This window comes from Erpetoichthys calabaricus, chromosome 5, assembly GCF_900747795.2.
Source record: "Erpetoichthys calabaricus chromosome 5, fErpCal1.3, whole genome shotgun sequence".
Taxonomy (NCBI): domain Eukaryota; kingdom Metazoa; phylum Chordata; class Cladistia; order Polypteriformes; family Polypteridae; genus Erpetoichthys; species Erpetoichthys calabaricus.
In genome coordinates, this window is record NC_041398.2 from 4,943,706 (window position 1) to 4,971,562 (window position 27,857).

A 27,857-nucleotide genomic window follows, 5' to 3' on the forward strand; every position below is an offset into this window, starting at 1 on the left:
ATATATATATATATATATATTATATATATATATATATATATATATATATATATATATAAAAGACAGCAACACTTATAACAATGACAACACAATTACATTGACAATCATGTTACGTTATTTTTAAAATGTTTCTTTTTTTTTCATAACCTCTTTAACACACTACTTCTCCGCTGCGAAGCGTGGGTATTTTGCTAGTATGACATAAAGTCAGAGAAGGTGACACGTCTGAAGACCTCAGCCTACTGGCCACCTACCTCCTGCTGGTCCTTCCACCGTACACATCTGTGCTGGGCAGGCTGATCAGTCCTTTAACTCTTCAATTCCATCTCAGGTGTCTTAGCCATGGGCTACTAAACAGTTTGGCAGTGGAGAAGAGGAACAGCAGAATAGAGAAGGCTGTGGAATAATAAAAAAATTTGAATCAATATATTAAACAATAGTTGAACAAAGAATCTTGGACTGAGGACCTTTTGACCTATTTTTGTACTTAGATAAACAAATCTAAAATGCCTTGATGATTACTATCTGTGTACATCTGGGTGGGTGGAAAATATATTATTATGCAAACCAGCTGATGCTAAGAAAATGTATATGTATATATATTTGCAAGTATAAGAGTTCTTTGTGTTAACCATATGAATGCATTAAGATTGTTTAAAGAGTAAAACCATTACCTGTATAATCATTTAACAGTATAAGTATATTACTAGTTTGTATTAATAAGCTATGGATTAATTTCTTCTAATAAGACTTGCATATCAAAGTATTAAGTGTTTTACGTGCAAAAGCTAAAGAACAAACTTGCAACATTTCTGTCAAACTGCTGACTCTTAGTCTGTACTCAGGAAAGCTGCTAATCTTTTTTAAAGTTCAAACGTCTGTGATTTTTGTTTAATCAACAGTAATAAGTTCCTTCACTTCTTCTTCAGTGTTTTGAACAAATTTGTTGTAATATTACTAAATTCCCCCAAAGAACTGTGTAACCTTATCTCATGACAGGCTGTCTCTGTGAGATGTAAATCTCTATTATAAAAAGGAAGCTCACCCCCCCAAGATTGGGCTATTGCGGTTGAATGTCAGTGACACTAGCTGACAGAGGCTGCAGTAGGTCTATCTGCCACCAAGAATAAAGAAATTGCTTTTTATTCTACATCTGCTGTCTGCCTGCTATTTGCCTCGAACCTTCGTCCACAAGGCTTAGTAAGAGTTCATGAGGCCCTGCAGCTAACAACTTGACCTCCCTCTGTTGTTTTATTAATCCTTGGACTGTTTATTAGACTGAATTCATGAGATCTTAATGTGCACTCGGTGTGAATGTGCAGATAAGTTCAGAGACATACAGTAAGTGGGGCCTCAGCCATTTAAAGCCCTATATGCCTGTTTGACACTCTTATCTGTATTTGGTGGTCTGTAGCACACTCCTAATGTCAGGCCTGTACCCTTGATGGTTTTTAGTCAAATGCCTTTACCCTCACTTTAGGTTCAGATTTAAAGCAGTTGGTTATTTAAGACCTTCCTTAATGAAATTGAACACCACCAACACACACTGTCATTTCTAAATCTTGGGTATCCATTTCTGTTCTCCTCATCCTCACCGCTGGGCCTTAGCCATGTTTCATTTTACAGTCATATCATATTTATGTGTTCCTCCATATAACTGACATTCATTTGTTTTCTTTATGATTATGTTGTGTGGTTAGATCTCCTGTTTCCAATGTATTGCCAATTTTATTGTGACTTATCTTTCATGGATTAGACATTTCGAAGTTACCTTTTACCTGTTCCTCTACATGAACTTTTAACCCTGGCCTTTCATAAACTCACCTACAGATACACACTCATGTTATTTATGTTCCTTTTCACTCTCATCATAGCTTTTCACTCTTTTGTAACTTAATATTATGATTATAGTCTTTTCATTTATTAGTCTTATATTTTTGTTTTCCAGTCAGTAATTTGATTCTGTTGTCAGGTTTTCCTCCTGTGCTGCTTTTTTGACAGTTAAAATTACAAGGTGAGCCCTCCTGTCACCGTTCATTTCTCATCATTCATTAAGTTATTTTCTTTGTTTTATTGAGAATTTCAATTAAGGATCAATGTGCCATTAGTTATGAAAAGCTTAAGCCTGAAGCAGCTTAAAAGGTCACCATTTATTTCAGCTTAAGGGCCACTGGCCTGCCTGTCTTCTTTACCTGCTTTGATTTGAACTTTTGTGAGTGAAGGACGTCGTGTTCTTTGAAGGAGCTGAGCGAGCAGACAGGCAGATTTTGTTTTGGGGGCACAGGGGCTGGGGCTTCCACTGACAGAATACTCAACTAACTTCCACAGGCATTCAGGGCCTGTCATTTTGAGAACACAAGCTCTCACATTGGCACATAAACATATGAGCACTTAAATGGCAGTTAAATTTATATATTTGGGGTCATTAATACTTTAGGTACTAAAGTTAAAGTAAAATGCTTCGTGTTAACTTGTTTAATCCATAAAGGTGTTTAAGAGTTGATTATTGAATGCTAGGTACTTTTCCTTTTTTTAAGCAGATGCCTGTGAACTCAGGGGGTGGTTAGGGTGGCCTGCTTCAATACCCAGCAGCTCAGGACCGAGGGCATTGTGTATAAATGGTGAGTAAACATAAAAATGTTGCGTACGCCCATTTCCACACACACTTTGAGATGTATAGAAACTAAACTTGGTATAAAGCCAGGCATATTTTCATGTTAGCCCCTCGCTTTGCGTAAGCACTTTTCTGCTCGGTTTTGCAAACTGGAGGCCTCCAGCGTCAAAGCAGTGCTACTGTTTCTGTAGGGTCTCCCTTTTTCAGATTCGTATCAATGATATGGGATTTATCAAAAATATTAAAATTAATTGCATATCATTTACAAATTTAAGGCACTTGATTGTAATCTTTCTGTAACAATATAATGGGGTACACAATGGCCAAACTATTCCAACTACCACAGCTGCTTTAGTGTTGTTGCTCTTAGTGCACCACTAAGAGTATTTAAACCCATCATATCTGTGTGTGGAATCACAGCTGTACAGGAAAGCCCTGGAGGACATTTATAGCACATGCTGCATCAGGAAAACCACCAGCATCTACATGGATTCCATTCAGTCATGCGCAGTCTATTTGAACTTCTCCCATCCGGAAGTATTGCCTGCATGGACCTCAAGGCTCAGAAACAGTTTCATCCCAAGAGCTCTAAACACACTCAGTCAGTCCATCAAATGCTCAGGTAGAACTGTTTGTACTTATAAATATGACGACCTCACTGCAAACTTGAACTACAGTTGTAATATTGCACAACCTGAGCAACTTCATGAACCGTTTGCACTGTCTGTACTGTATATACATGTACATTGTACTTACACTTTCATACTTTATATTTCTCATTGTTTCTTATTTTCTTATTATTATTGTTATTTTATCATTTTATAGGAAAAAAAGTTTATGGAGGATTTACATATTGAATCTCATTGTACCAGTCAATGGCAATAAAGGAACTCAATTAAGTTCATTAGAAGAGAGAGCATATTTATAGATGATGACAACTGGCTTCTCAATTGATTTAGATTTCCAAGAGCTATCTTCTTGGAGCCATGTGCTGTTAGAATACTATGATGTATACTGGATATCATTCTCATAACGAAATGCACTAAAGTATGTATATTACATTTTACAGGTAAATTGTTAACTTCATTTAAATAATGTGTACTGTTCATAATTAAACATTATTGTTTGCTTGCTGTATGCTTACTGGGACTGATGCAACCCTGTATGGATAGATGGATGGGCTAATTAAACATGTATTCCGAAAAATTTTCAATGTTCCTTAAAAGAATTAAAGAACTGGCATTCTAAGCTTACAACTGGTTTGAGATTTACAGTACTTTAAATTATTAGCTGAATGACAGTTTAACCCAGAAGTTAATAAGGTTCCATACCAGCTCATACGTGTTACTTGCTTGATTTAAATGTTGCTCATTAAAGACAGTTTTAGCTTTTAATGGATGGATTTTGGATAACTTCCTCTTTCTCACCCTTCAGGAATGCAGCCAGGGGCAGTCAAAAGCAAAAATCCTCGACATAAAACAGTTGTGTTCAAGAAAGCAGAGTGATAGTCTGAGAAATGTATTTACAAAGAGATGTCGTCAAGAGTAGGCAGAAATTCTGGGTGGCGGTTTGTGTATATGTGTTTGCACCAGTGACCAGCAAAGATCCCGCTTTTTACTGAAGTGCGGTGAATCTTGCATTTCATGAATTCTTTGTGACTGTCTCATCTTTTGTCATGAAAGATATGACAAAATACCGCACTATCAAATCTTTCTTTACCTCTCTTCAGTAGCTACTATGGAGCCAGTTCCAAACAGCTTACAATGTGCTATAACTCAAATGTTACCAGACCTACCAGTTTCCCTTAGGAATTCCCTTGGGGTTGACAGTCCTAGTGACCTCCATTGTGTCCAGGAAACTGACCTTCTGCCTTTACTGAAGTCTGTGCAAGCAAGGAAATTAGTGAACTCTTGGGCACAGAAAAGTAAGTATGTGTAGCTCTACTAATGGAAATAATTACCTTGAAATTAGCTTATTCTGAAAGAGTCAATACTAGGTCTTAGTAACCATTTAGTTGGTTATAGTAAGTGGTGTGAACGGAGGGCTAAGACTGATAATAATGTGTTACATATATATAGCAGTCAGAGTTGGTTATAAAATGCAGGTGGTAGATGTACAGTTGTGCTTGAAAGTTTGTGAACCCTTTAGAATTTTCTATATTTCTGCATAAATATGACCTAAAACATCATCAGATTTTCACTCAAGTCCTAAAAGTAGATAAAGAGAAACCAATTAAACAAATGAGACAAAAATATTATACTTGGTCATTTATTTATTGAGGAAAATGATCGAATATTATATATTTGTGAGTGGCAAAAGTACAGTTAGGTCTATAAATATTTGGACAGAGACAACTTTTTTCTCATTTTGGTTCTGTACATTATCACAATGAATTTGAAATGAAACAACTCAGATGCAGTTGAAGTGCAGACTTTCAGCTTTAATTCAGTGGGGTGAACAAAACGATTGCATAAAAATGTGAGGTAACTAAAGCATTTTTTGAACACAATCCCTTCATTTCAGGGGCTCAAAAGTAATTGGACAATTGACTCAAAGGCTATTTCATGGGCAGGTGTGGTCAAGTCCGTCGTTATGTCCTTATCAATTAAGCAGATAAAAGGCCTGGAGTTGATTTGAGGTGCAGTGCTTGCATGTTAAAGATTTTGCTGTGAACAGACAACATGCGGTCAAAGGACCTCTCCATGCAGGTGAAAGAAGCCATCCTTAAGCTGCGAAAACAGAAAAAAACCATCGGAGAAATTGCTACAATATTACGAGTGGCCAAATCTACAGTTTGGTACATCCTGAGAAAGAAAGCAAGCACTGGTGAAGTCAGCAACGCAAAAAGACCTGAACGTCCATGGAAGACAACAGTGGTGGATGATCGCAGGATCATTTCCATGGTGAAGAGAAACCCCTTCACAACAACCAACCAAGTGAACAACACTCTCCAGGGGGTTGGCGTATCGACTTCCAAGTCTACCATAAAGAGAAGACTGCATGAAAGTAAATACAGAGGGTGCACTGCAAGGTGCAAGCCACTCATAAGCCTCAAGAATAGAAAGGCTAGATTGGACTTTGCTAAAGAACATCTAAAAAAAGCCAGCACAGTTCTGTAAAAACATTCTTTGGACAGATGAAACCAAGATCAACCTCTACCAGAATGATGGCAAGAACAAAGTATGGAGAAGGCGTGGAACAAATCATTATCCAAAGCATAGCACATCATCTGTAAAACACGGTGGAGGGAGGCAGTGTGATGGCTTGGGTGGGCATGGCTGCCAGTGGCACTGGGACACTCGTGTTTATTGATGATGGGACACAGGACAAAAGCAGCCAAATGAATTCTGAGGTGTTCAGAGACATACTGTCTGCTCAAATCCAGCTAAATACTGCAGTCAAATTAATTGGGCGGCGTTTCATGATACAGATGGACAATCACCCAAAATATACAGCCAAAGCAACCCAGGAGTTTATGAAAGCAAAGAAGTGGAAAATTCTTGAATGGCCAAGTCAGTCACCTGATCTTAACTCAAATGAGCGTGCATTTCACTTGTTGAAGACTAAACTTCAGACAGAAAGGCCCACAAACAATCAGCAACTGAAAGCAGCTGCAGTAAAGGCCTGGCAGAGCATTAAAAAGGAGGAAACCCAACATCTGGTGATGTCCAGGAGTTCAAGACTTCAGGCTGTCATTGCTAGTAAAGGGTTTTCAACCAAGAATTAGAAATGAACATTTGATTTTCAGTTATCTCAATTGTCTAATTACTTTTGAGCCCCTGAAATGAAGGGATTGTGTTCAAAAAATGCTTTAGTTGCCTCACATTTTTATACAATCATTTTGTTCACCCCACTGAATTAAAGCTGAAAGTCTGCACTTCAACTGCATCTGAGTTGTTTCATTTAAAATTCAAAGTTGTCTCTGTCCAAATATGTATGGACCTAACTGGGTGTGACCCCCCCTTTGCAGCAATAACTGCAACTAAACATTTCTGGTAACTGTTGATCAGTCCTGCACACCGGCTTGGAGGAATATTGGCCCATTCATCTGTACATAACAGCTTCAACTCTGGGATGTTGGTGGGTTTCCTCACATTAACTGCTCGCTTCCACAACATTTCGATTGGATTAAGGTCAGGACTTTGACTTGGCCATTCCAAAACATGAACTTTATTCTTCTTTAACCATTCTTTGGTAGAACGACTTGTGTGCTTAGGGTCGTTGTCTTGCTGCATGACCCACCTTCTCTTGAGATTCAGTTCATGGACAGATGTCCTGACATTTTCCTTTCAAATTCTCTGATATAATTCAGAATTCATTGTTCCATCAATGAAGGCAAGCCGTCCTGGCCCAGATGCAACAAAACAGGCCCAAACCATGATACTACCACCACCATGTTTCACAGATGGGATAAGGTTCTTATGCTGGAATGCAGTGTTTTCCTTTCTCCAAACATAATGTTTTTCATTTAAACCAAAAATTTCTATTTTGGTCTCACCCGTCCATAAAACATTCTTCCAATAGCCTTCTGGTTTGTCCACGTGATCTTTAGCAAACTGCAGACGAGCAGCAATGTTTTTTTTGGAGAGCAGTGGCTTTCTCCTTGCAACCCTGCCATGCACACCATTGTTGTTGAGTGTTCTCCTGATGGTGGACTCATGAACATGAACATTAGCCAATGTGAGAGAGGCCTTCAGTTGCTTAGAAGTTACCCTGTGGTCCTTTGTGACCTCGCCGACTATTACACACCTTGCTCTTGAAGTGATCTTTGTTGGTCGACCACTCCTGGGGAGGGTAACGATGGTCTTGAATTTCCTCCATTTGTACACAATCTGTCTGACTGTGGATTGGTGGAGTCAAAACTCTTTAGAGATGGTTTTGTAACCTTTTCCAGCCTGATGAGCATCAACAACTCTTTTTGTGAGGTCCTCAAAAATCTCCTTTGTTCGTGCTATGATACACTTCCACAAACGTGTTGTGAAGAGCAGACTTTGATAGATCCCTGAAGAGCAGACTTTGATAGATCCCTGAAGAGCAGACTTAGATAGATCCCTGAAGAGCAGACTTTGATAGATCCCTGAAGAGCAGACTTTGATAGATCCCTGAAGAGCAGACTTAGATAGATCCCTGAAGAGCAGACTTTGATAGATCCCTGTTCTTTAAATAACACAGGGTGCCCACTCACACCGGATTGTCATCCCATTGATTGAAAACACCTGACTCTAATTTCACCTTCAAACTAAATGCTAATCCCAGAGGTTCACATACTTTTGCCACTCACTAATACGTAATATTTGATCATTTTCCTTAATAAATAAATGACCAAGTATAATATTTTTGTCTCATTTGTTTAACTGGTTTCTCTTTATCTACTTTTAGGACTTGAGTGAAAATCTGATGATGTTTTAGGTCATATTTATGCAGAAATATAGAAAATTCTAAAGGGTTCACAAACTTTCAAGCACAACTGTATATGTAATTTAATGACCTCTACTTTGGTTTTATTTGTTTGCCCATAGAACAAAGCCGTGAAGCATCTGTAGGTCCTTGTCCTATGCATGGCTTTTCTGTTGGTAACCCAAACTGGACCGACAGTTTTAAAATATTGTGGCTAAAGTTACCTGAAGCTTTGGTCTAGGATTTAGAAAGAGGAAAAAGACCAACTCCAAGATTAAGACAGGAAATGATAAGGATTGTAGTTAAGGAGATGATGAAGGTGTGTCCATCTCCAAGCAAGAAGAGCACAACTGACATTGCAAAGGCAATGGTTGCAAAATATTTGATTTCCCTGCAGGACATAACGGAGGGTGATATTATTGGCACTGGATACCATTCCTTGGTAAAACAACTTCAGGCTCGAATTGAGAATTTGAAGAGACCAACTGTTCCAAAAATGAAGAGGCAGGATCCTCCTTGTGATGAATGTGATACAGATGAAGTTCCTCCTGAAGCCAGAGCTAAAGTTCAAGACACATATGGGTTTTTAATCTATTTGTGTCACCACCCAGTTGCTAGCTACTGTGAACACTTCCCTCCCCAGTTTTTGAAATCGTCCAGTACTGCCACCTTTAATTCATTCTGTCATTTTTCTTCTACTGATTTATAATGTGTGTCCAAAATTGCCACCGTGTGTTGAGCCCAAGCAGTGTTGTTTCGAAAAAGCAACTCCGCCATTGCGGAGCTCGGAAACACTGGGCACAAGTTTTTGGGTCATCACACCCAGGCATCTCTGGATAAAGGGTGGGAACTGTTTGGCTTCGCTATTCTCCTCAATCACATGTTGATGGTGTTTTGCTTGGTTGAGTTTTTGGGTAATTTTAGCTAAACCGGTTAGACTTGCCATTTTTTTAGATTAGTAATTACTTTTACTCGGGAAGTTTCTTTTACAGTTAGTTTTATCCTATTTCGTGTTTATTCTTGTAATTGGGCTTTCTATTTATTTTTTCGTTTACACTTAAACTATATTGCATGCACAAAAGTTTGAGTAAGTAAGGTTGGGTTTTTAAAAAAAAAATTTTTGGTTTTACTTCAAAGGATTTTTAATTTTAAGTTGTCTATTTACTTAATTCAAGGTTCCCTACTACAGATTAACTACATGGGGTTGAATTATTTTAGTTGCTAACACATACTATTACAGTTGATATAATTACAGTCCTAAAGTTACTTTAAAGATTTCTGATTCTAAGTTGTCTATTTATTTACATCAAAGTTCCCTCCTCCAGAATAACTATATCGGGTTTAACTATTAATGGCTAACACACACTATTAAAATTGATACAATTACAGTCAGTAAGGTCGGGTTCTTTTTAAAGAAGGATCTAAGGTTACCATAAAGGATTTTTAGTTTAGAGTTGTCTGTTTACTTATATCAGGGTTCTTTACTGCAGACTATTCTATAAAGGGTCTAGCTATAGATTGCTAAAGCACACTATTCAAACTGATACCATTACAGTCTAGATTCTTAGAATAGTTCTATCTAGTGATTAATACTTCTAACACACTCACCAATGTCAATTTAAACCATGCTAATGTAAGCAATTCCACAATATCAGAGCAGGACGATGAATGTTAATGCAATCTTTCTACACAGACAAGGCAGCAAAAACAATATATGCAAACAGGAAAGCAATAATATGTATGTCTTAGCAGTTAAGAAAAGACGACCACTTGGTTCTAGAAAATAACCCTGTGGTTGCTATACTACACCGCTGTTCTTGATGTCCTTTGCTTGGAGGTCCAAACCTAAACTTTATTGTTTGGAAGGAAGGAAGGAAGGAAGGAAGGGTTAAGCAAATAAAGATGAAAAGCTGCACGATGCCTTTCCTCTCTTTCGAGGCTTCCTCAGTTCCAATAAATAAAATTGAAAGTAGGTAAAAGCTGAACATCAGTCCAACACAGCAGCAGTCTCTCTGTATTTTTCCAGAATAAGTGAGCACCTACTAGTGTCTTCCAGCTGCCCATACTTATACCTCCCTTCCCCTGGTCTTCAGGAGTGTTAGTGCCATTGATCCTTGAGAAAGGCATCAAAGAGGTCACTCTAGCCCAGGCGCTGTTCTGCAGTGCTAACGGCCCTTAACGACTCTCACCCCGGCCCAACTGCCAGCAAATTCCAGAGAGGATCAAGTAATCCATTCATTTAAATATTAAATTAAACACATTCATAGTTCAGTAAAACTCCTGAGACAGGATCATATAGTGGTAAGCACAACTGTACTTTCAAGGCTCATTAGACCAAGACAGCACTTACCAATTGGTGAGAAATACTTTTTTGATCTTATTTTTCTTTCCCTATTTTTAATACCTGTGGGTGTTTGTCCTCGCTTATTGGATTATCAGGGGTGTAAATTTATTTTGAGGGAGGTTTTTAGGTAGGGGGAGGTTTTTCGTGTTCTTTAAATAGGACTAGTTTATTTTTTAGTATTGTTCCCCCCACCCCTTTTTAATAAAATTAAGGTTTTTAGATATTTATATTTTCACATTGTGGGTTTCCCCCTTTTAATTGAGGGATGACGTATTAGCCTTTTATTACTATTAGAATTAGAAGTGTATTATCCAGTCATTCTCCCTAATGGATAATCAATATAGATGCCGTACCTTTAATCCTTTTCAACCCTTAACTCTAGGTGATCATTTGGATAAAGATGCTTCATCACCAAGGATACAACATCAACCAAAACAGAGGGGCAATCAGGTGGATAAGAGGTATTTTAAGATTCTTCAGGCCATCCATCATCTCAAGATTGTACATTCAGCTTTAAAAACAAATCAGATTCCCACAGATATGATTAAACATTCAAATGAATTAACAGCATTTATTAAACCTTCCTCGCCAAATGATGATACCACTCATAAAATTAAAATTAATACAGAGGAGTAATTAATTAACAATTTAAAGAGATCACTACATTAAATTAATTTGTGATATGAGGCACAGGTTCGGACAGGTTCATACAGAATCAATTGAAAAAGCAATTCATTTTGGAAAAGTTAGATATAGACATAAATTAACCTCTTCATCAATTAAAATGTTGTATGATTTTTTACAAACAAGTCTGATTGAACAATTACAAGTGAATGTGGATCAGTTCCTTCAACAATTTACAAATTCACAGTGTAGCTGCATTTTCCCAAAGTTTCCAAAATTCAGCAGCTCCAACTCAAAAAATGGGATTCAACAAAAGCCTGACGCACATAAATGATTCCACAGACAAAATATCTTCGTTTTTAAAAGTTTAGTTAAGTTTCAAAGTAAAACAGTTCACACAAAAAAGAAAATTAAAATAGCAAAAAAAGGAAACTTGTATAATAAGAAAAGTTCGGTTCTAGGCTTAATCTTGTTACATCTTAAATCGTTTCTAATCACTTATCATTTCTGAACCATTTCAAAGCGGTCAGAAAACTGTATGCTTATCCCATTTCTAAGTAGAAAATGGGTCTTAACTAGATCTATTATCACACAGTTTCTCAGTTATAGCAAGAAGGTTCTATCTCTTACTAACTTATAGGGGGAAAAGACTATACCATTGTCAATGACTATGGAAGAAATTATATTCTATTCAAATTAAGCAAACATTAATATGAGTTTAACTCAAAACTTGAACTTTCTAAGATTGTCTCTTACATTTCCGGCCCCTAATTGGCTATGCAGGAGCGGAGACAATTACTATACTTTACTTCAATATGAGCCAGTTAACTTTATATTAATTATTGTTTTCAAATAGCAATAACACTGCAAACAAACATTTTAAAAATTTCATATTTCAAACATTGTCTGTTTCTTGAAGCAGACACAGTTTATTCATGGGTCTGTCCAGTGTGCTGGTTTTGGTCTGCACACAAACTCTTCTGACTGCACCTTTGGCATCTGGCATTGTCTTGGCGACTCGACCCATCACCCAGGAATTGCGAGGTGTTTAGCTTCTTCAGGCATTGCAGCTTTGCAGAGTCTTCCTCCAACTCTCAGTATTCCGTCTTGTATGATCGGGTCAAGTTTATAGATTTGACTGTTCTTTTTTACTCAAGTCTTTTTCTTTAAAGTCTTTAATTCTCCTGGAAATTCTTGCTGTTGACTGAGGCGGATAAGCTCCGTTTCGGCTTTAACTAAATCGTCTAGAGAAATTGGATTTGTTTTTAGAGTCAGTTTATATTTTTTCATGTGCTTTGCAATGAGTGATTTTTGTTCTTCTGGATTACTTTTAGTCTGACTGACTTCTAGTTGGTATGTTTTTCTTTCATTTCTTAAGTTCAGCATTAAGTCTTTAAACTTGAGGAACCAAGCCACTGCTTTCTTCAGACGATGCCAATCTGAAAAATAGGTGATTAGTTTGTTGATGGGCTCGGTTGCTTCCTCTATTTTTGTCATGTTGACTGTACAAGTTTTAACTTCTGGATCATCTTCAGTGAGTGAATCATTTGGTTGATCTGGTCTTTTTGGACACTCCCGTTCGGGCTTCAATAAGAAACTTGGACCTTGTGACCATGTGGTGCTTTTGAGAAAGTTTTCTATGCTTAGCCCTCTAGATGCTTGATCATCCGGGTTAAGGGCAGATGTGACGTAACTCCACTGTGAAGGCTGTGAATGATCTCTGATCACGGAGATTCTGTTGGCAACAAAGGTCTTGAACCGAGTGCTTTCATTTGAAATGTATTTTAGCACCGTAGTGCTGTCAGTCCAAAATGTAGATTCTTCTAAGGGCATTTGAAGCTCACCTTTAAGCATTTTGTCCATTTTAACTGCCACAACGGCTGCTGTCAGCTCCAATCTTGGAATCGTGACTTGTTTCAATTGTGCAACTCTTGACTTGCCCATCAGGAATGAACAATGCTTTTTGCCCTCTTCGTTGGTTAAGACAAGGTAAGTGACAGTGCCATATCCATCTTCACTAGCATCTGCAAAATGGTGCATTTGTGCTGTCTTTATGGTTCCAAACCCGGTAGGTTTGAAGCATCTGTTCACTTTATAGTCTGTAAGTGACTGCAAATCATCCATCCACTTTTTCCATTTCTGAATGTGTTTGTCTTCTACTTCTTCATCCCACCCAAATTTCTCTTTACATAAGTCTCTTAGAATAAGTTTTGCTGGCAGTAAGGCGGGCGCTAGAAAGCCAAGTGGATCATAAACTGAGCTAACAACGGACATAATACCACGCCTTGTAGCGGGCTTGTCTTGTAACTTAATTTGAAATTTGAAACTGTCCATTTCTGTGCACCACTGGACACCCAGGGCACATTCTGTGGGAAGGAGACTGTGGCTCAAGTCTAAGTCCTTTTGTTCATGAGCTTTGTCTTCTTCTGGTATAGACAATAAAACTTCTCTGTTGTTACTCACCCACTTAGTCAAGTGAAATCCCCCTTTGAGGCATAGAGCTTGGAGGTCCTTTGCCAGCTTTATTGCTTGTTCTTCTGTTGTCACTGACCTTAAGCAGTCATCCACGTAGAAGTTATTGAGAACGGTGTTAACGGCTTCCTCAGGAAATGTATCTCTCGAGTCTTCGGCTGTTCTACGCAAAGCATAAGAAGCACAACTGGGTGAAGAAGTATCACCAAAAAGATGTACTGCCATTTTGAATTCTTCAAGGTCTTTATTTAGATTACCTTCAGGCCACCATAAAAAACGTAAAAGATCAGTGTCTCTATCTGGTACTTTAACTTGGTAGAACATTGACTTAATGTCTGCCATTAATGCTACTGGCTCCTTTCTGAATCTTGTAAGGACGCCAATGAGTGTGTTAGTTAGGTCAGGCCTTTTAATAATTGCTCATTAAGTGAGATTCCCTGGTAGGTGGCTGTGCAGTCAAAGACCACTCGAATTTTATTTTTCTTTGGATGATACACACCGTGATGTGGGATGTACCACACTCTGCCTTCATTGCAATTTAGGTTTTCTTTGGGTACCTTTACAGTGCAACCCTTGTCTATAATGTCTTTCATGAAGGCTTTATAGTCTCAGTGGAAACATGAATTTTTGCTCAGTTTTCTTCTGAGTCCAATAGTACGCTGTTCAGCAATACAGCGATTGTTTGGCATTTTCAGTGTTTCATCCTTCAAAGGCAAATTTAAACAATAATGGCCACCTACCAGTCTCACAGATTCTGAGGCTATGCGCATGAACTTGATGTCCTCCTGTGACATCTCCTCCTTTTCTTCACAGCTGCGTTCTGGAAAATCTGTGTTATACTGCTGCAGCAACATATCCTCAATCTCTGTTATTGACACACGATTGATTGAATGTTTGGGCATCTTACCACTTTGTTTTGTGAGGTTATCTGTCTCTTTGTATGATCCACCAACCACCCATCCAAGTGCAGTCTTCATAGCATAGGGTCCACCTCCTTGGTTATATATGGTTTGTGACTCCTTGAAGATTTCTGGGTAGTTGATTCCTATTAAAAGATCAACTTCAGAGTCAATATGAGTTAGACGTACCTCTTTAAGATATGCCCACTTATCGATATCTTCTTGTAGTGGAATATTTTCTCTGTCCACTGGAATGGAGACCTGTGTAAAGACCTTTGGCAAATCAAAATATTCATCATCATTGAGACCACAGACCTGTAAATCTGATAAGACAGAACTTTGAGTTAGCACTTTTGAATCATCATCATAGTTATTCATAGTTTTGAGGAATACTTGTGTTCTTCTCCCTTGAAGGTTTAATTGTTTCTGGAGCCTTTCAGTTCAGATTGTTACTGTACTGCCTTGGTCTATAAAGGCGTATGTTTCTACATACCTTTCGCCTTTCTTAGATTTTACCTTAACAGGAACTACTAGTAGTGCACACTCTTCTCCGGCCCCAGTAAAGGCACAAGTTCCAGTCTCTGTTTCCTTTTCAGTAGGTGTCACCACATTGGCTGCAGCTTTAGATGTTGCTCCACTGTCTTTTTTGATATGCAGGATGTCTGGGTGCTGAAAAGAACATGTCTGACATTTCATTCTTTCTTTACAGTTCTTACCAAGATGCCCCTGTTTGAGACAGTGAAAACATAAACCTTTAGATTTTAAAAAGTCAGTTCTTTCTTTATGTGGCAGTTCTTTGATTTTACTACATTCAGCAAGGATATGCTGGCCATTGCAGAATACACAAGGCTTTTTAAATGCACATGTATCATTAATAGTCTTTTTGACAGAGAGTTCTTGAGTTCTCTTTTCTGCTGTATCAGTTATACTTGTAGTGTAAGTACTTCCTGATTTTTTACTTAAGAGGTGATGACCTAACATTGTCAGTCTTTTCCTTTTTCACTTTGCTGCTGTAAATATGATGCATAAATATCTTAGCCTGTTTATGTAAAAAGATAGTTAAATCGCGAATTTCTATCTCTCTTTTTCTTCTTCTTCAATTTCATAAGCTATGTCCCCCCACTTATTTTGTAGAGAATATGGGAGCTTTGAAAGTATAGTACGGATATTTTCATTGCTATTAAATGCTGCTTGATTTTTAGCTTTAGTCATGGAGTCCATACAGTTATTGAGAAAGGTTGCATAGTCTCTCAAGGCCTCCCCATCTTTTTGTTTTATTTGAGGCCACTTCAATACTTTACTTATGTAGGCATCTACTACAAATGCTTGGTAGCCATAGTAACTTTCAAGCTGCTTTCTAGCCTTTTTATAACCTTCATCTAGTGGCAATAATGTACAACCATTAATCATTTCTTGAGCTGATCCTCTTGTATATTGAATCAAATAATCTAATTTATCTTGTGGGTCTGCTAGTACGTCACCTATAGCGTGATCGAAGGCTCTGATAAATTTCGTATAAGTCATTGGGTCACCTGAAAATAAAGGGACCTGTCTGTGTGGTACTTCAACACGCTGAGCTGGAGGTGGTGGAGAAGTAGCTGTGTTTTGTTGAGTTAGCGATTCAGCCATTTCAATGATTGCTTTCTGATATTCAGCTTGATTCTGTATGAACACGTCAACAAGATCTTGTTTGTAAGTCTGCGAACGGGCCCCTGAGGAAACTCTTTGTTCCTGCCTTTCCAACTCGAGTTCATCCAACCTTCGTAGGATTCTATCGAGTGTTGATTGTTCAACCAACACTGCCAAAGAAGGTGATGATGCCGCAGCAGTGCTTTTCTGGGTTAAAAAGTCACATTTAATATCTAAAGCGCGCTTTAACAGCGAAGTAGCCTTTCGCTCCTTTGACTTTAAGCATTTCCGTTCTTGCAATTACATATCTTCGAATTTGTTAACTAGCTGCTTGTCGGATTTATTTGATAACAGTCTATTTGCATCTTTCAGCCATAGCTTTGTAAAATTAATAAATTCGTTCCAATTCTTAGAGCTTTCAGCGAATGTCGTTTTCTGTTTCTTAATCGCGCCTTCTTTACTCAGCATTGATATTAGCCTTTGATGTAACTCTTCTATTTCATTGTGCGTATTGCAAAAATTTTCAAGTCTTTCAGCTACTTCTGAATGATTTTCTGGAGTATCTTTAAGACTTTCTATTTCAGCTATAAGCACAGAAAGTTTATCTTTCTTCTGACTTATGTGACCTTTAAGATCTCCAATTACATTCTACAACTAACTTCACTGGAGTTATGCTTAGACATTGCCATGACTGACAGCTGGTTCTCTTGACAGCAACAAACGTCACAATCGGAACGTTCCAACAAAGCAGATACTTTCTTATAGAGAGGCTTCAAAAACTCAGGAAAAAGCAAAAGCGATCATCCACAAAGTCTTTTATAATATCACAGTCTCTTAAAATCTTCTCAAGTTCAGGTGCGGCGACCTTGCTTTCATTACGATAACGCAGAGATAGAAGGTAAGAGCACAGTACCTCAGGATGACTCAGTTCTTTTTCTTTCGTTGACGAGTTCAGGAGCAGAAGCGTCCTCTGTCCTCAGATGGTAGATTCCAGTTCAAGTTCAAGGCCTTCAGATGGCAAGTTTTCTGACGAAAATGTAGCTGCGTTTTCCCAAAGTTTCCAAAATTTAGCAGCTCCAACTCAAAAAATGGGATTCAACAAAAGCCTGACGCGCAGAAATGATTCCACAGACAAAATATCTTTGTTTTTAAAAGTTTAGTTAAGTTTCAAAGTAAAACAGTTCACACAAAAAAGAAAATTAAAATAGCAAAAAAAAATTATAATAAGAAAAATTAGTTCTAAGCTTGATCTTGTTACATCTTAAATTGTTACTAATCACTTATAATTTCTGAACCATTTCGAAACGTTTCTGAATCATTTCAAAGCGGTCAGAAAACTGTATGCTTATCCCATTTCTAAGACGAAAATGGGTCTTTCAAGTCCCTGTTTACTGGGACCTGCTCTAAACACAACAAGAGCTTATTCACACACCTGTTTCTCAGATACAGCAAGAAGATTCTATCTCTTACTAACTTATAGGGGGAAAAGACTATACCATTGTCAATGACTATGGAAGAAATGATATTCTATTCAAATTAAGCAAACATTAATATGAGTTTAACTCAAAACTATAACTTTCTAAAATTGGCTCTTACAGCGTGTAAACAGAACTAAATAAAGAAACCTTAAACCTTAATAAGAGGTGCGGGCATTTGTGTTTTTATAAACAGTCACTGGTGTACAAACAGTAAGATTTTACGCACACACTGCTCTACTGATGTGGAGACAGCAATCACAGCTTTATGCCGACCTCTCTATCTACTGGGGGGCTGACTGCAGTGGTCATTACTGCTTTTTCTAACATGAGCTCAGCTCTCTCTGGCCTACACGACATGACCAACAAACATTAACATGCTTGTTCTGACGCTGTGGCTGGTGATTTTAATCAAGCAGGCATAAAGACTGTGCTCTACAAATGTGTGCAGTATGTACAGTACTCCACTGGGGGGCAGAACATTCTGGATGTGTTTATTCTAACATAAAGCCTGCTTACAGAGCCCTACCTTTACCACATCTTGCCTTCTCTGACCATCTCTCACTGCTCCTCATCCCAGCATACACTCCTCTGGATGAAAATCAAGCCAACCAAAAGAACTATCAAGACCTGACCTGAGGGAGCCATCTGGCAGCTGTAGGACTGCTCTGAAAAGACAGAATGGTCCATATGTGAACAATTAGACTTTGAGGAGCCCACAGAAGCTGTCCTAGGCTATGTTAAGTTCTGCACTGATACTTTTACAGTAGATAAACACACATGGCTCTACCCCAATCAAAAACCATGGATGATCAGTGAGGTTCAGTCTCTGGTGTGAAGTTGAGACATTGCCCTCAGGTCAGGGGATAGGGCCCGGTACAGAGCAACAAGAGCAAATCTGAGGAGAAGCATCAAAACTGCCAAGATGGCCTACAAGAGCAAGGCAGAGGCCCACCTGACAGACAATAACCCATGGCAGGTATGGCAGGGAATATAACAAATGACCAACTACAAAAGCAGCATGCATGTGCCGATCTCTGCTGATGCCTCATTGGCAGAGGAACTAAATCTCTTCTTTGCAAAGTGGCACTCTGCCACCGTCAACTCCCAGCTGTGACGTACTCACTTTTCAGGTACTTCAGGTGGGAAGGGTACTTAAGACAGTGAATCTGAGGAATGCTGCTGGACCAGACGGCATACTTGGCATGGTACTTAAATCTTATGCCTAATAGTTGGCAGGAGTCCTTATTAGGTCATTTAATCTGTCACTGACGCACCATACCCCCTGTCTTAAGTGAGCTACTATCATGCCTGTCCCTAAAAAGTCATCCATCGATAACCTTAATGACTACACACCAACTGCATTGACGTCAACAGTCATGAAATGTTTTGAAAGACTTACAGCTCAGCACATCAAAGCCAGCCTCTCTCCCACCCTCGACCCTCACCAGTTTGCTTATTGCCCTCCATACAGTGATGAGCCATCTGGAACACTCAGGGTCTTATGTAAGGATGCTATTTGTTGGTTACAACTCAGCGTTTAATACAATCATTCCTAGCTTACTAATCAATAAGCTGTGTAACTTGAACTTTTCCACCTCCTTCTGCGTTTGGATAAAGGATTTCCTCACTGGCTGCCCCCAATCTATTAGAATTGGCCTCCACAGCTCCTCCACACTCACACTTAACACTGGCTCCCCTCAGGACTGTGTGCTGAGCCTTCTTCTCTATGTCCAGTACACTTATGAATGTACAGCTAATTACTCCATCAACACTACAATCAAGTTCGCTGATCACTCCACAGTGGTAGGTCTGATAACTGGTGAGGATGAGTCAGCATACTGGGATGAGGTGTAGAAGGTATCAGTGTGGGGCTCCAGGAACAATCTCTCACTCAGCACCCACAAAACTAAAGAGGTGGGCATTGACTTCAGGAAGCACAGAGCAGAGCTAGACCCTCTATACATCAACGAGGAGCTCCTGGAGAGGGTCACCTCCTTTAAGCTCATGGGAACTTTTATTTATGAGGACCTCAAACACTCTGGCACTGGTCAAAAAGTGCCAGAAATGAATGCATTTCCTCTGACTTCTCCGGAAAGTGGAAAAGAAGGAGAAGCTGATCATGACCTTCTACCGCTCAACCATCAAGAATGTGTTAGCATACTGTATTTCAACATGGCAGCAGGTAGGAAGGCTCTGCAGAGGGTAATGTCCATGGCAGAGAAAGTCATTGGCTGCTCTCTGCCCTCCCTGGAAGACATAGCCAATGCCCAAAGCCTCCACAGAACCAGGAAATCATTAAAGACCCTCCTCACCCTGTCCACTCACACTTCACACTACTGCCCACCGGCAGGCGGTCCAAGAACATGAAAAGGAAAACAAAAAGATTTACAGATGATTTTTATGCTTGGGCCACCAGAATTTTAAATTTTAAGAACTCATAGAACTGTAACAATTTTTTTTTCCAGTACGTATGACCATTACGTACATGAATAATAATTTCCTGCCCCTTATTAATTTAAGGATTGTATTTATTTGTCATAGGATGTGCGTTTTTTTTTTATTATGTGTTTGTTGTTGTTTGATGCACTTGCACTGTTTAAAGCTGTAGCTTTTACAATTTCCTTGTACTGGCACAATGATAATAAAGGCTTCCATCCTTCCTAAAGCAAAAAGGTTGTGTCCTGGGGCCTCATGTATAACGCTGTGCGTAGAACTCACACTATAACATGGTGTATGCACAAAAGCGGGAATGTGCATATGCACAGAAAAATCTAGATGCAGGAATCTGTACATATGCAAACTTTCATGTTCTTCCGCTAAATAAATCCCGATCAGCGTGAAAAGTAACGCACGTCCACGTGCCTTCTGTCCCGCCCCAACTCCTCCCAGAATTACGCCTCTTTGAATATGCAAATCAATATAAATAGCCCTTAAGCTCATCCTTCTGTGGAAAGACAATGGGAAAGGAACGGGGGAAAATATAAGAATTTCAGCGAATACCAAGTGGAGGCAAAGGAAAAACGTACTATTTGTTGGTTTGAACAGTGGTATAATCAACAAAAGGAAGTTAAACGAGTGACAGAGTGTCGGAGAAGCTCGAAAGCTCAAGTTCACAAAGTCGCACAGTGCCCGAAATAAAAAAGAAATCACATATCAAAGTCACCGTGAAAAGACGAGTCGTAGCCCACCGTCTGAGTGTCATATGAAAGCTTATTAGGGTACAGACAAAAAAAATAGGCGCACAGTGGGAAAAAAGCATGAAATGTCAACTTTAATCTCGAAATTTCCACTTTAATCACGTAGTTTATTTTGCCATTAAAGTAGAACATCATAAACTTCATCTTAAAATCGTTTAATTTACTAGTTTCTCAAATCCCATTGTAACTAAAGTAGCACGTTAAATGCTTTGTTCTGTATTTGATCTTCTATGTGTGTGAATCACTACCTGCTTCTTAAGCGGGCTAACTTCTTTCTCTGACAGAACACATAATCCATTACATTTGTGATATTACAGCTCTCTGAATAATTAAAATACTGAGATGTATACGTGATATCTTTTTCATGATGATAGGAATGAAAGCATGTTATTAAACATGGGAACACGGTGGCGCAGTGATTGTTCATATCTCACGCAAGAGGCTTGCTGCGCCATGTGTGACCTTCAATGAAATAATTTATCACAGCAGTACTGTCTCTTTCAAACGTACTAACCTCCAATTCCTGTCCTTACTTTTCTTTCTCCAAATACCCAATCGCCACACAATCATCTATGTAATAGACGTGAAGCCATCTGTAAGCTTAGAACGCCGATTCTTCAAAACGTTTAAGGAACTTTGAAATATCTTCGTAGTACTTGTTTAAATATTATATCTATCTATCCTACCAGTGTCGCGTCAGCACCAGCAAGAATACAACGCAAGGCAGGAACAATCCATGAACTAGCTAGCGCTGCGGCACCGTGTCCTTACATGTTTAATTATTAACAATACAGATTATTTAAATGAAGTTAAAGTTTTATCTGTATAATATAATCAACATATTTTGCTGCATTTCATCTTAAAAATGATATTGTCATCATATGTAAATACGCGCTTTATAAAGTGGCGCAGGTTGTGCAATATTATAACTGTAGTGCAAGTTTACAGTGAGGTAATTGTACTTATAAGTAAACAGTTCTACAAGGAGCACTTGATGGACTGATTGAGTGCCTTTAGAGTTCTTGGAATGAAACTTTTTCTAAACCGTACAGGAAAGTCTCTGAAACGTTTTGCCTTGGCTGAGGCAGCGTCTGCTTCATGCTGTATACCGATATTTCTCTTTCCAATCAGCTGCTGCTGTGATTCCCCACTCAGATACAGTGATATAAATACTCCAAGTGGTGCAGTGAGAGTAATATGGAAAAAGATGATCTGCTGTGGCAACCCTTAATGGGAGCAGCTGAAAGAAAAAGAAGATGTAGTGAGAGTTACAATACTAAAGCAGTTATGGTATTTGGAATACTATGGCTATTCCCTGGACCATTATATTGCTGCAGGTTAATTACAATCAGATGCATTACACTAATAAACAATATGCATTTAGTTTCAGTGTATTTATAAAGCCGCGTCAGGAATGTGGATCTAAGAAAGAAAGAGTAACCACACAGGAACAGTAGCACACCAAAACCGAGCGGAGAACTTGCGTACGCCAGAGTATGAGGTACCGTGGAAATGTTAGTGGCTTTATGCCAAGTTTAGGTTTTATACATCGCGATTTGAGCGTGGAAACGTTCATACGCAACACTTCTGTGCGTATGCAGCATTTATACATGAGGCCCCTGGAGTGTAAAATCGTCAAATTTAGAAATCACAGACTGTTTATTTTCAATTTTAATTTAAATGAAATGGACCAGGAAGACTTGAATTTACAGTACTCTTACAGTAATTTAACTACAGAGGCAGGTCACGTTGACAGCATTTCTCACTTCTGCATTCTTCACACCAGTAATTTATGACTTTAATGTATTTGTCAGTCGGTTAAACAGTGTGGACGGCAAAGGATTAAAAGTTGTTTATAGCTTGGAAATGGAAAACAGTAGGAATGCAGTGCTGGAAGAAGCCCATTTGATGTTGAAGGCATGAGGGGGCCACATAGCGGATAGTCAGTATTAGACATCGATGACCATGGGGGTCCTCCTCAATGTATAAAGCACACTTCCCTTTAGTTACACAATTGGCACCCCATTGTGTTCATAATGTGGACTTCATGGAGTGTGTGCTACTTGGTGTCAAGAGAAAATACCCCTTAACTTTCATAAGAAGCTAGTTAGGTAGATTGTAAAGGGTAGTCAGTATTAGACTTTGATTACTGTGGGGTCCCCCTTAATGTAAAGTCCCATCGGTTACCAAACAGACTTTACAGAGTTGGTATCACTTGGTGTTCGGAGTGCTTGTCCCTCAACTTTTATAAATGGCACTACTAATGCATTGACGGACTCAGGCTGTAATCGCCATTTTTAATAAACCCTTGGCAAAAAGCCACCCTGGCAAATGCCCATGCTGGTTATACTTAAAACCACCACGGTAGGAATGCAAAAAAATCAAAAGCTGTTTCAGTTTTTTCTATTACTTGAGAAAGGAAAGTAGTGCTGAGGTGCGTTGAGGAGCAAAGAATTTGAGCAGAGCCGTCCATCAAGAAGGAGAGCTAGCCAATCAAATGTGTGTAATGTCACATGTCAGGGAGCCCTCATATGGAAATTCTGTTTAGAGGACTGAGAAAGAAACAAAGTAGCAATGACATAGGAACTGACGTCAGAAACCGAGACACATCAGACAGATATAGTGAGACAATAGAAACCACTTTTTTTGAAAATCAGGGAATGCAAAGCTATGCATGACACTGATAAATTTAAAACGTCACCAAGGACAACATCCACCCTTGTCAATGATGACTTTCAGTAAGCTTTTCTAAGGCTGTATCCAGACTTCTGCTATTTAATTTTCTATTATACTTTTCTTCTATTAATATTATTATCCACCTTAATAAAAGGACAAGTGCCTGTGAGTCTGTGTGTTCATATGGTAGCCATGTTGCTGTCATTCCAACCAGTGACACATGATAAGTATTTGTAGTAATAAAATGCATTGCATTTATCATTCTAATAGGCAGCACATCACAAACATTAATATGGCTTTTACAAATCCCATACTAAGTGGCATATAACAGAGACGTTGAGACATGCCCAGACACCATCACACTGAGACCACATCTTTATCAAAAGGCACACATTTATTTAAGCACCATCTTCCCGGGTGTGGCGGAAGTGAACATTTCCCAGGTTCCATGAGGCTCGGGGCGCCCCCTGGCGGTGGCCACGGGCCCCAACGGGTTTGAGCCTCCTTGCTCCTCTCCCATGGTCCCCTCCAGATCCAGGGCGGCCACCTGCTTGTGGCTTGGAGGACGAATACGCCACCTTCCAGTCCTTCCAGGCGACCCAGCTGGGTCTGCCCCCCAGCCTCCTATGACAACGTGTATTGTATTTGTCATTCCAACGTTCCATGCATTCTATTACTACAAATGTTTGTAATGAGCCATCTGTTGGAATGGCAAAAATAATGCATTGTATTAGAACATGAATTAAAAAATACAGTGGTACCTTGAGATACAAGTGCCCCAACGTACGAGTTTTTTGAGATACGAGCCGTCACTAGGTCGATTTTTTGCCTTGCGTTACGAGCCAAAATTCGAAATACGAGCCATCAAAGAGCTTGTCACTGCATATTCTGAGGAACTGACATCGGAGGAGTTGACGGAACTACAGACTCAGCAACATATGGAGGTTATGCAGGAGATCGGTATCGCAGGGACAGAGGAGGTTATCTCTTCAAGTGAGATAAAAGAAGTGATGGCAATGTGGGAAAAAGTTTTGAACTTTAAAGAAAAGAAACACCCTGAAGAAGTTGCAACTGATCATGCAGCGGTGCTATTTAATGACACTTGCCTAACTCATTTCAGAAACATTCTAAAGGGGAGGAAGAAACAAAGCTCCTTGGACAGGTTTCTATTGAAACGCCCTGAGAATGAAAGTGACAAAGTGTGGCAAAAAAGAAAAAAGCTAGTGAAGAAGAAAATTAAGTTAAGCAAAAGTGAAGTGAATGAAAAAAACATTACAATACGCTAATCGGCTTTGCCAACATCTGTTTATTTCTTTAGATTCTCTTTCATGTATTAGGTTTTGTTTTGTTTGTATACAATATTTGTTCATTATAAATACATTTTTCTTATGTTAAAAACATTTAACAAAAAATTGGGGTGGTTTTTTTGGGGGCTGGCATGAATTAATCTCATTTCTATTAATTTCAATGGGGGAAATTGATTTGAGATACGAGCATTTTGACTTACGAGCTCGGTCACGGAACGAATTAAACTCGTATCTCAAGGTACCACTGTACATTCTAATAGTTGGTGCAATGAAATGGTAACTCTGAGGTCTACATTGATCACTTTTATTTCAGCCCAGCTTAGACGGGTAACACAGTTAGTACTTTAATAAATGATACATTGATTTGACATTTTTATACTTTGTATTTATTTTTAGAGTGAATGAAGTAAATATTAGGGTACTAGATGTGGAAAATTGCTGCCTTCCTTCCCAGGGTGTTATCAACGCTGAGAGGATGCACCTCAATAATTATAATAATTCTTTACATCTTTATAGCACTTTTCTCACTACTCAAAACTCTTTAGTGAGTTGGGAGCCACTTCAACCACCACTAATGTGCAACAACCACATAGATAATGAGATGGCAGCCATTTTTGTGTCAGTATGCCCACCACACATGAGCTATTGGATGGTGAAGTGGTGGTATTGGGACCCACATTCAGACCACAGGGTAAGCTCCCTCTGCTTCCTCACCAACACCTCCTCCAGCAGACACCCAGGCTATTCCAAGATGATCTCCCTTCCAAGTACTGGCTGGACACGACCCTGCATAGCTTCAGATTCATGACCTCTTCTGAAGTGCTGGTGGTAAGTCTGCTGGCTATAGAAGAGCAAGTGCAGCAGAAGTAAGACCCCATTGGTTTCTAACTGGCATATACAAAGCCTTCATGTGTCTCAGAGACATCTGTACATTTGTTAGTGTTGGTGAAAGCGAGTCCTAGTGTGGGACACTGAGAAGTGACAGGCTGGAGGGGTCACTCTTATGACTTATGTGAAAGAAATCTGATGTGGGATACAACAGAGTGACTGGCAGTAGGGAATCATCATTATCCTCCTCATCATCATCATCTTCTTCAAGCCGTGTGCATTTCCACACTTACTGCCAACACGATGAAACGCCGCCATTGTTCTTTGTGTTTGGCAGCTTCAAGTGATGAACCGAGGAAAGCCAAATCCACTTGTATGACGTCATCCCTGCGGGTTTGTGGTCTGCCTGGTTTCTTCCTCCTGTGTGTCATTTTGTGACTAGGATCTGTGTGTGTGTGTGTGTGTGAATCATAAGGTGTGAGACCTGACTGGCCCAGTCCACAGACTTGGTTAAATCTCACAATTACTGTGATAATATGACTTGTAGAACCTGTGAAGGAGCCGAGAGCGGCGAGCGCCTGCTATGTGTTACATGTCTGTCTGTCTGTCTGTCTGTCTGTCTGTCTGTCTGTCTGTCTGTCTGTCTTGTGTCCTGTCTGTTATTTCATATTTTTGTTATTTTCATATGTTGTTATATTTCTACAATCCTTGTGTTTATCAATTAATCATATTACTCTGTTTCTTAGACTGAGTGGGCTTCAGTTACCTTGACAGAATCTAACAGCTGGTGGCTTTTTGAATAATCTGATAAATTAATGACATGGACAAAGAAAAAAAATAAAAATTAATTATTTGAGTGGATTAACATCAGTCAGTCAATTCTCCTCACCAACAACATTCATACAACTCTGATAAGCAGGAGACGAGAACTTATTATGGGAGGGACAATTTGACTAATAAAGAAAACCAGCATGGCGACATGCAAATTTGTTTCTACTGACTGATGTGTTGTGTTTTATTTTCATTTTATTTCATTTGTAAATGTGCACTGAGCTCTGAGTCTGTCTAAAGTGGACTGCAGTGTATAATAAATAAATAAGAAATACTGACGTGAATTATACTTTAGCAGACCCCCTGTGACAAGTCATCTCTTCTGTCACTTTGTGGTCTTCACTCTCTGAGCTCCTGTCTCACATTAACTGTTCACCCTCAGTGTCTCCTCAGATGTTCTCTCTGTGAGCTCTCAGCTTTCTCATTAAATCTCCTCCTCCTCCTCACTGAGCAAAGACAAACTTTCACTTTTGTTTCTTCACAAGTCACTTCCTTGTTTGTCTGACTGATTCTCTCTGCCTGCCTCTCCTCAGACTGACGATGGCTGAAGCCCAGCTGTTTGTATCACAGGATGAGTTCACCTGCTCGGTGTGTCTGGACACCATGACTGACCCCGTCACCATCCCCTGTGGACATAATTTCTGTCTGAAGTGCCTCACGGACTACTGGGATCAGAGCCAAGTATGCAGCTGTCCTCAGTGCAGACAAACCTTCATGCTGAGGCCTGAACTGAAGAGAAACAATCTACTGAATGAAGTCATCAGGAAATTAAAGAAGAAGGCACTCAGTCCTCCTCCTCCTCCTCCACCTAAGAATTATGCTGGACCTGGAGACGTGGAGTGTGACTTCTGTACTGGGAAGAAGTTCAGAGCGGTGAAGTCCTGTCTCACCTGCATGGTGTCCTGCTGTCAGTTTCACCTGAAGCCTCACTATGAACGAGACGCCCTGAAGCACCACAAGCTTGTTGATCCTGATAGAAATCTGAAGGAGAAACTCTGTGAGAAACATCAGAAACGTCTGGAAATATTTTGTAAAACTGATGAGACGTGTATCTGCTTGATGTGTGTGGTGACTGAACATAAAAATCATGAAATGGTCGAGCTGGAGACAGAAAGAGAAAATAAAGAGGTGAGTGGAGTTTAGTGTTTAATGGAATGTATTTGAATAACTTTGAGTTAAGGAATTTCTGGCAGCTTCTTTTGCAGCTTCAAGTGTTGATCTGAGGAATCCACTTGTATGACATCATCACAGAGAGTTTGTTGTCTTCCCGGTTTCTTCCTCCCGTGTGTTATTGTGTAACTAGGATCTGTGTGTGTGTATGTGTTTGTTAATCATAGGAACAGACTTGGTTAAGTCTCACAAATCCTGTAATAATGCGACTTGTGTAACCAAGAAAATGTAGAAAGCCTGTGAAGGAGCTGAGAGCTGTGAGTCTTACAGAGATATCTGTCCATCTATCTTATAAACCTGATTGTTTCAAGTTTAGAGAGTAGGTTCCTAGAGCCTGTCCTGGTGAGATGGTGGAAGGCATGAAACAGTCCAGGATGAGATCCCCAGTATT

At 39.3% G+C, this 27,857-nt stretch overlaps 1 protein-coding gene across 3 annotated transcripts in view; it reads left to right on the top strand.

Annotated features, from left to right (window-relative positions):
- LOC114651544 (tripartite motif-containing protein 16-like) overlaps nt 1-27,857 on the top strand; it is a 737,769-nt gene that overhangs the window by 131,384 nt on the left and 578,528 nt on the right. Inside the window, exon 1 of one of the 3 annotated variants that reach the window (XM_051927860.1) lies at nt 26,418-27,424. The exons of the other annotated variants lie outside the window; for them this stretch is intronic. Within the exon in view, the coding sequence (XP_051783820.1) occupies nt 26,837-27,424 (588 nt within the window). The 5' untranslated portion in view covers nt 26,418-26,836. Of the gene's footprint in view, nt 1-26,417; nt 27,425-27,857 lie in introns of those variants that run through there. 3 annotated transcript variants of the gene reach the window in all.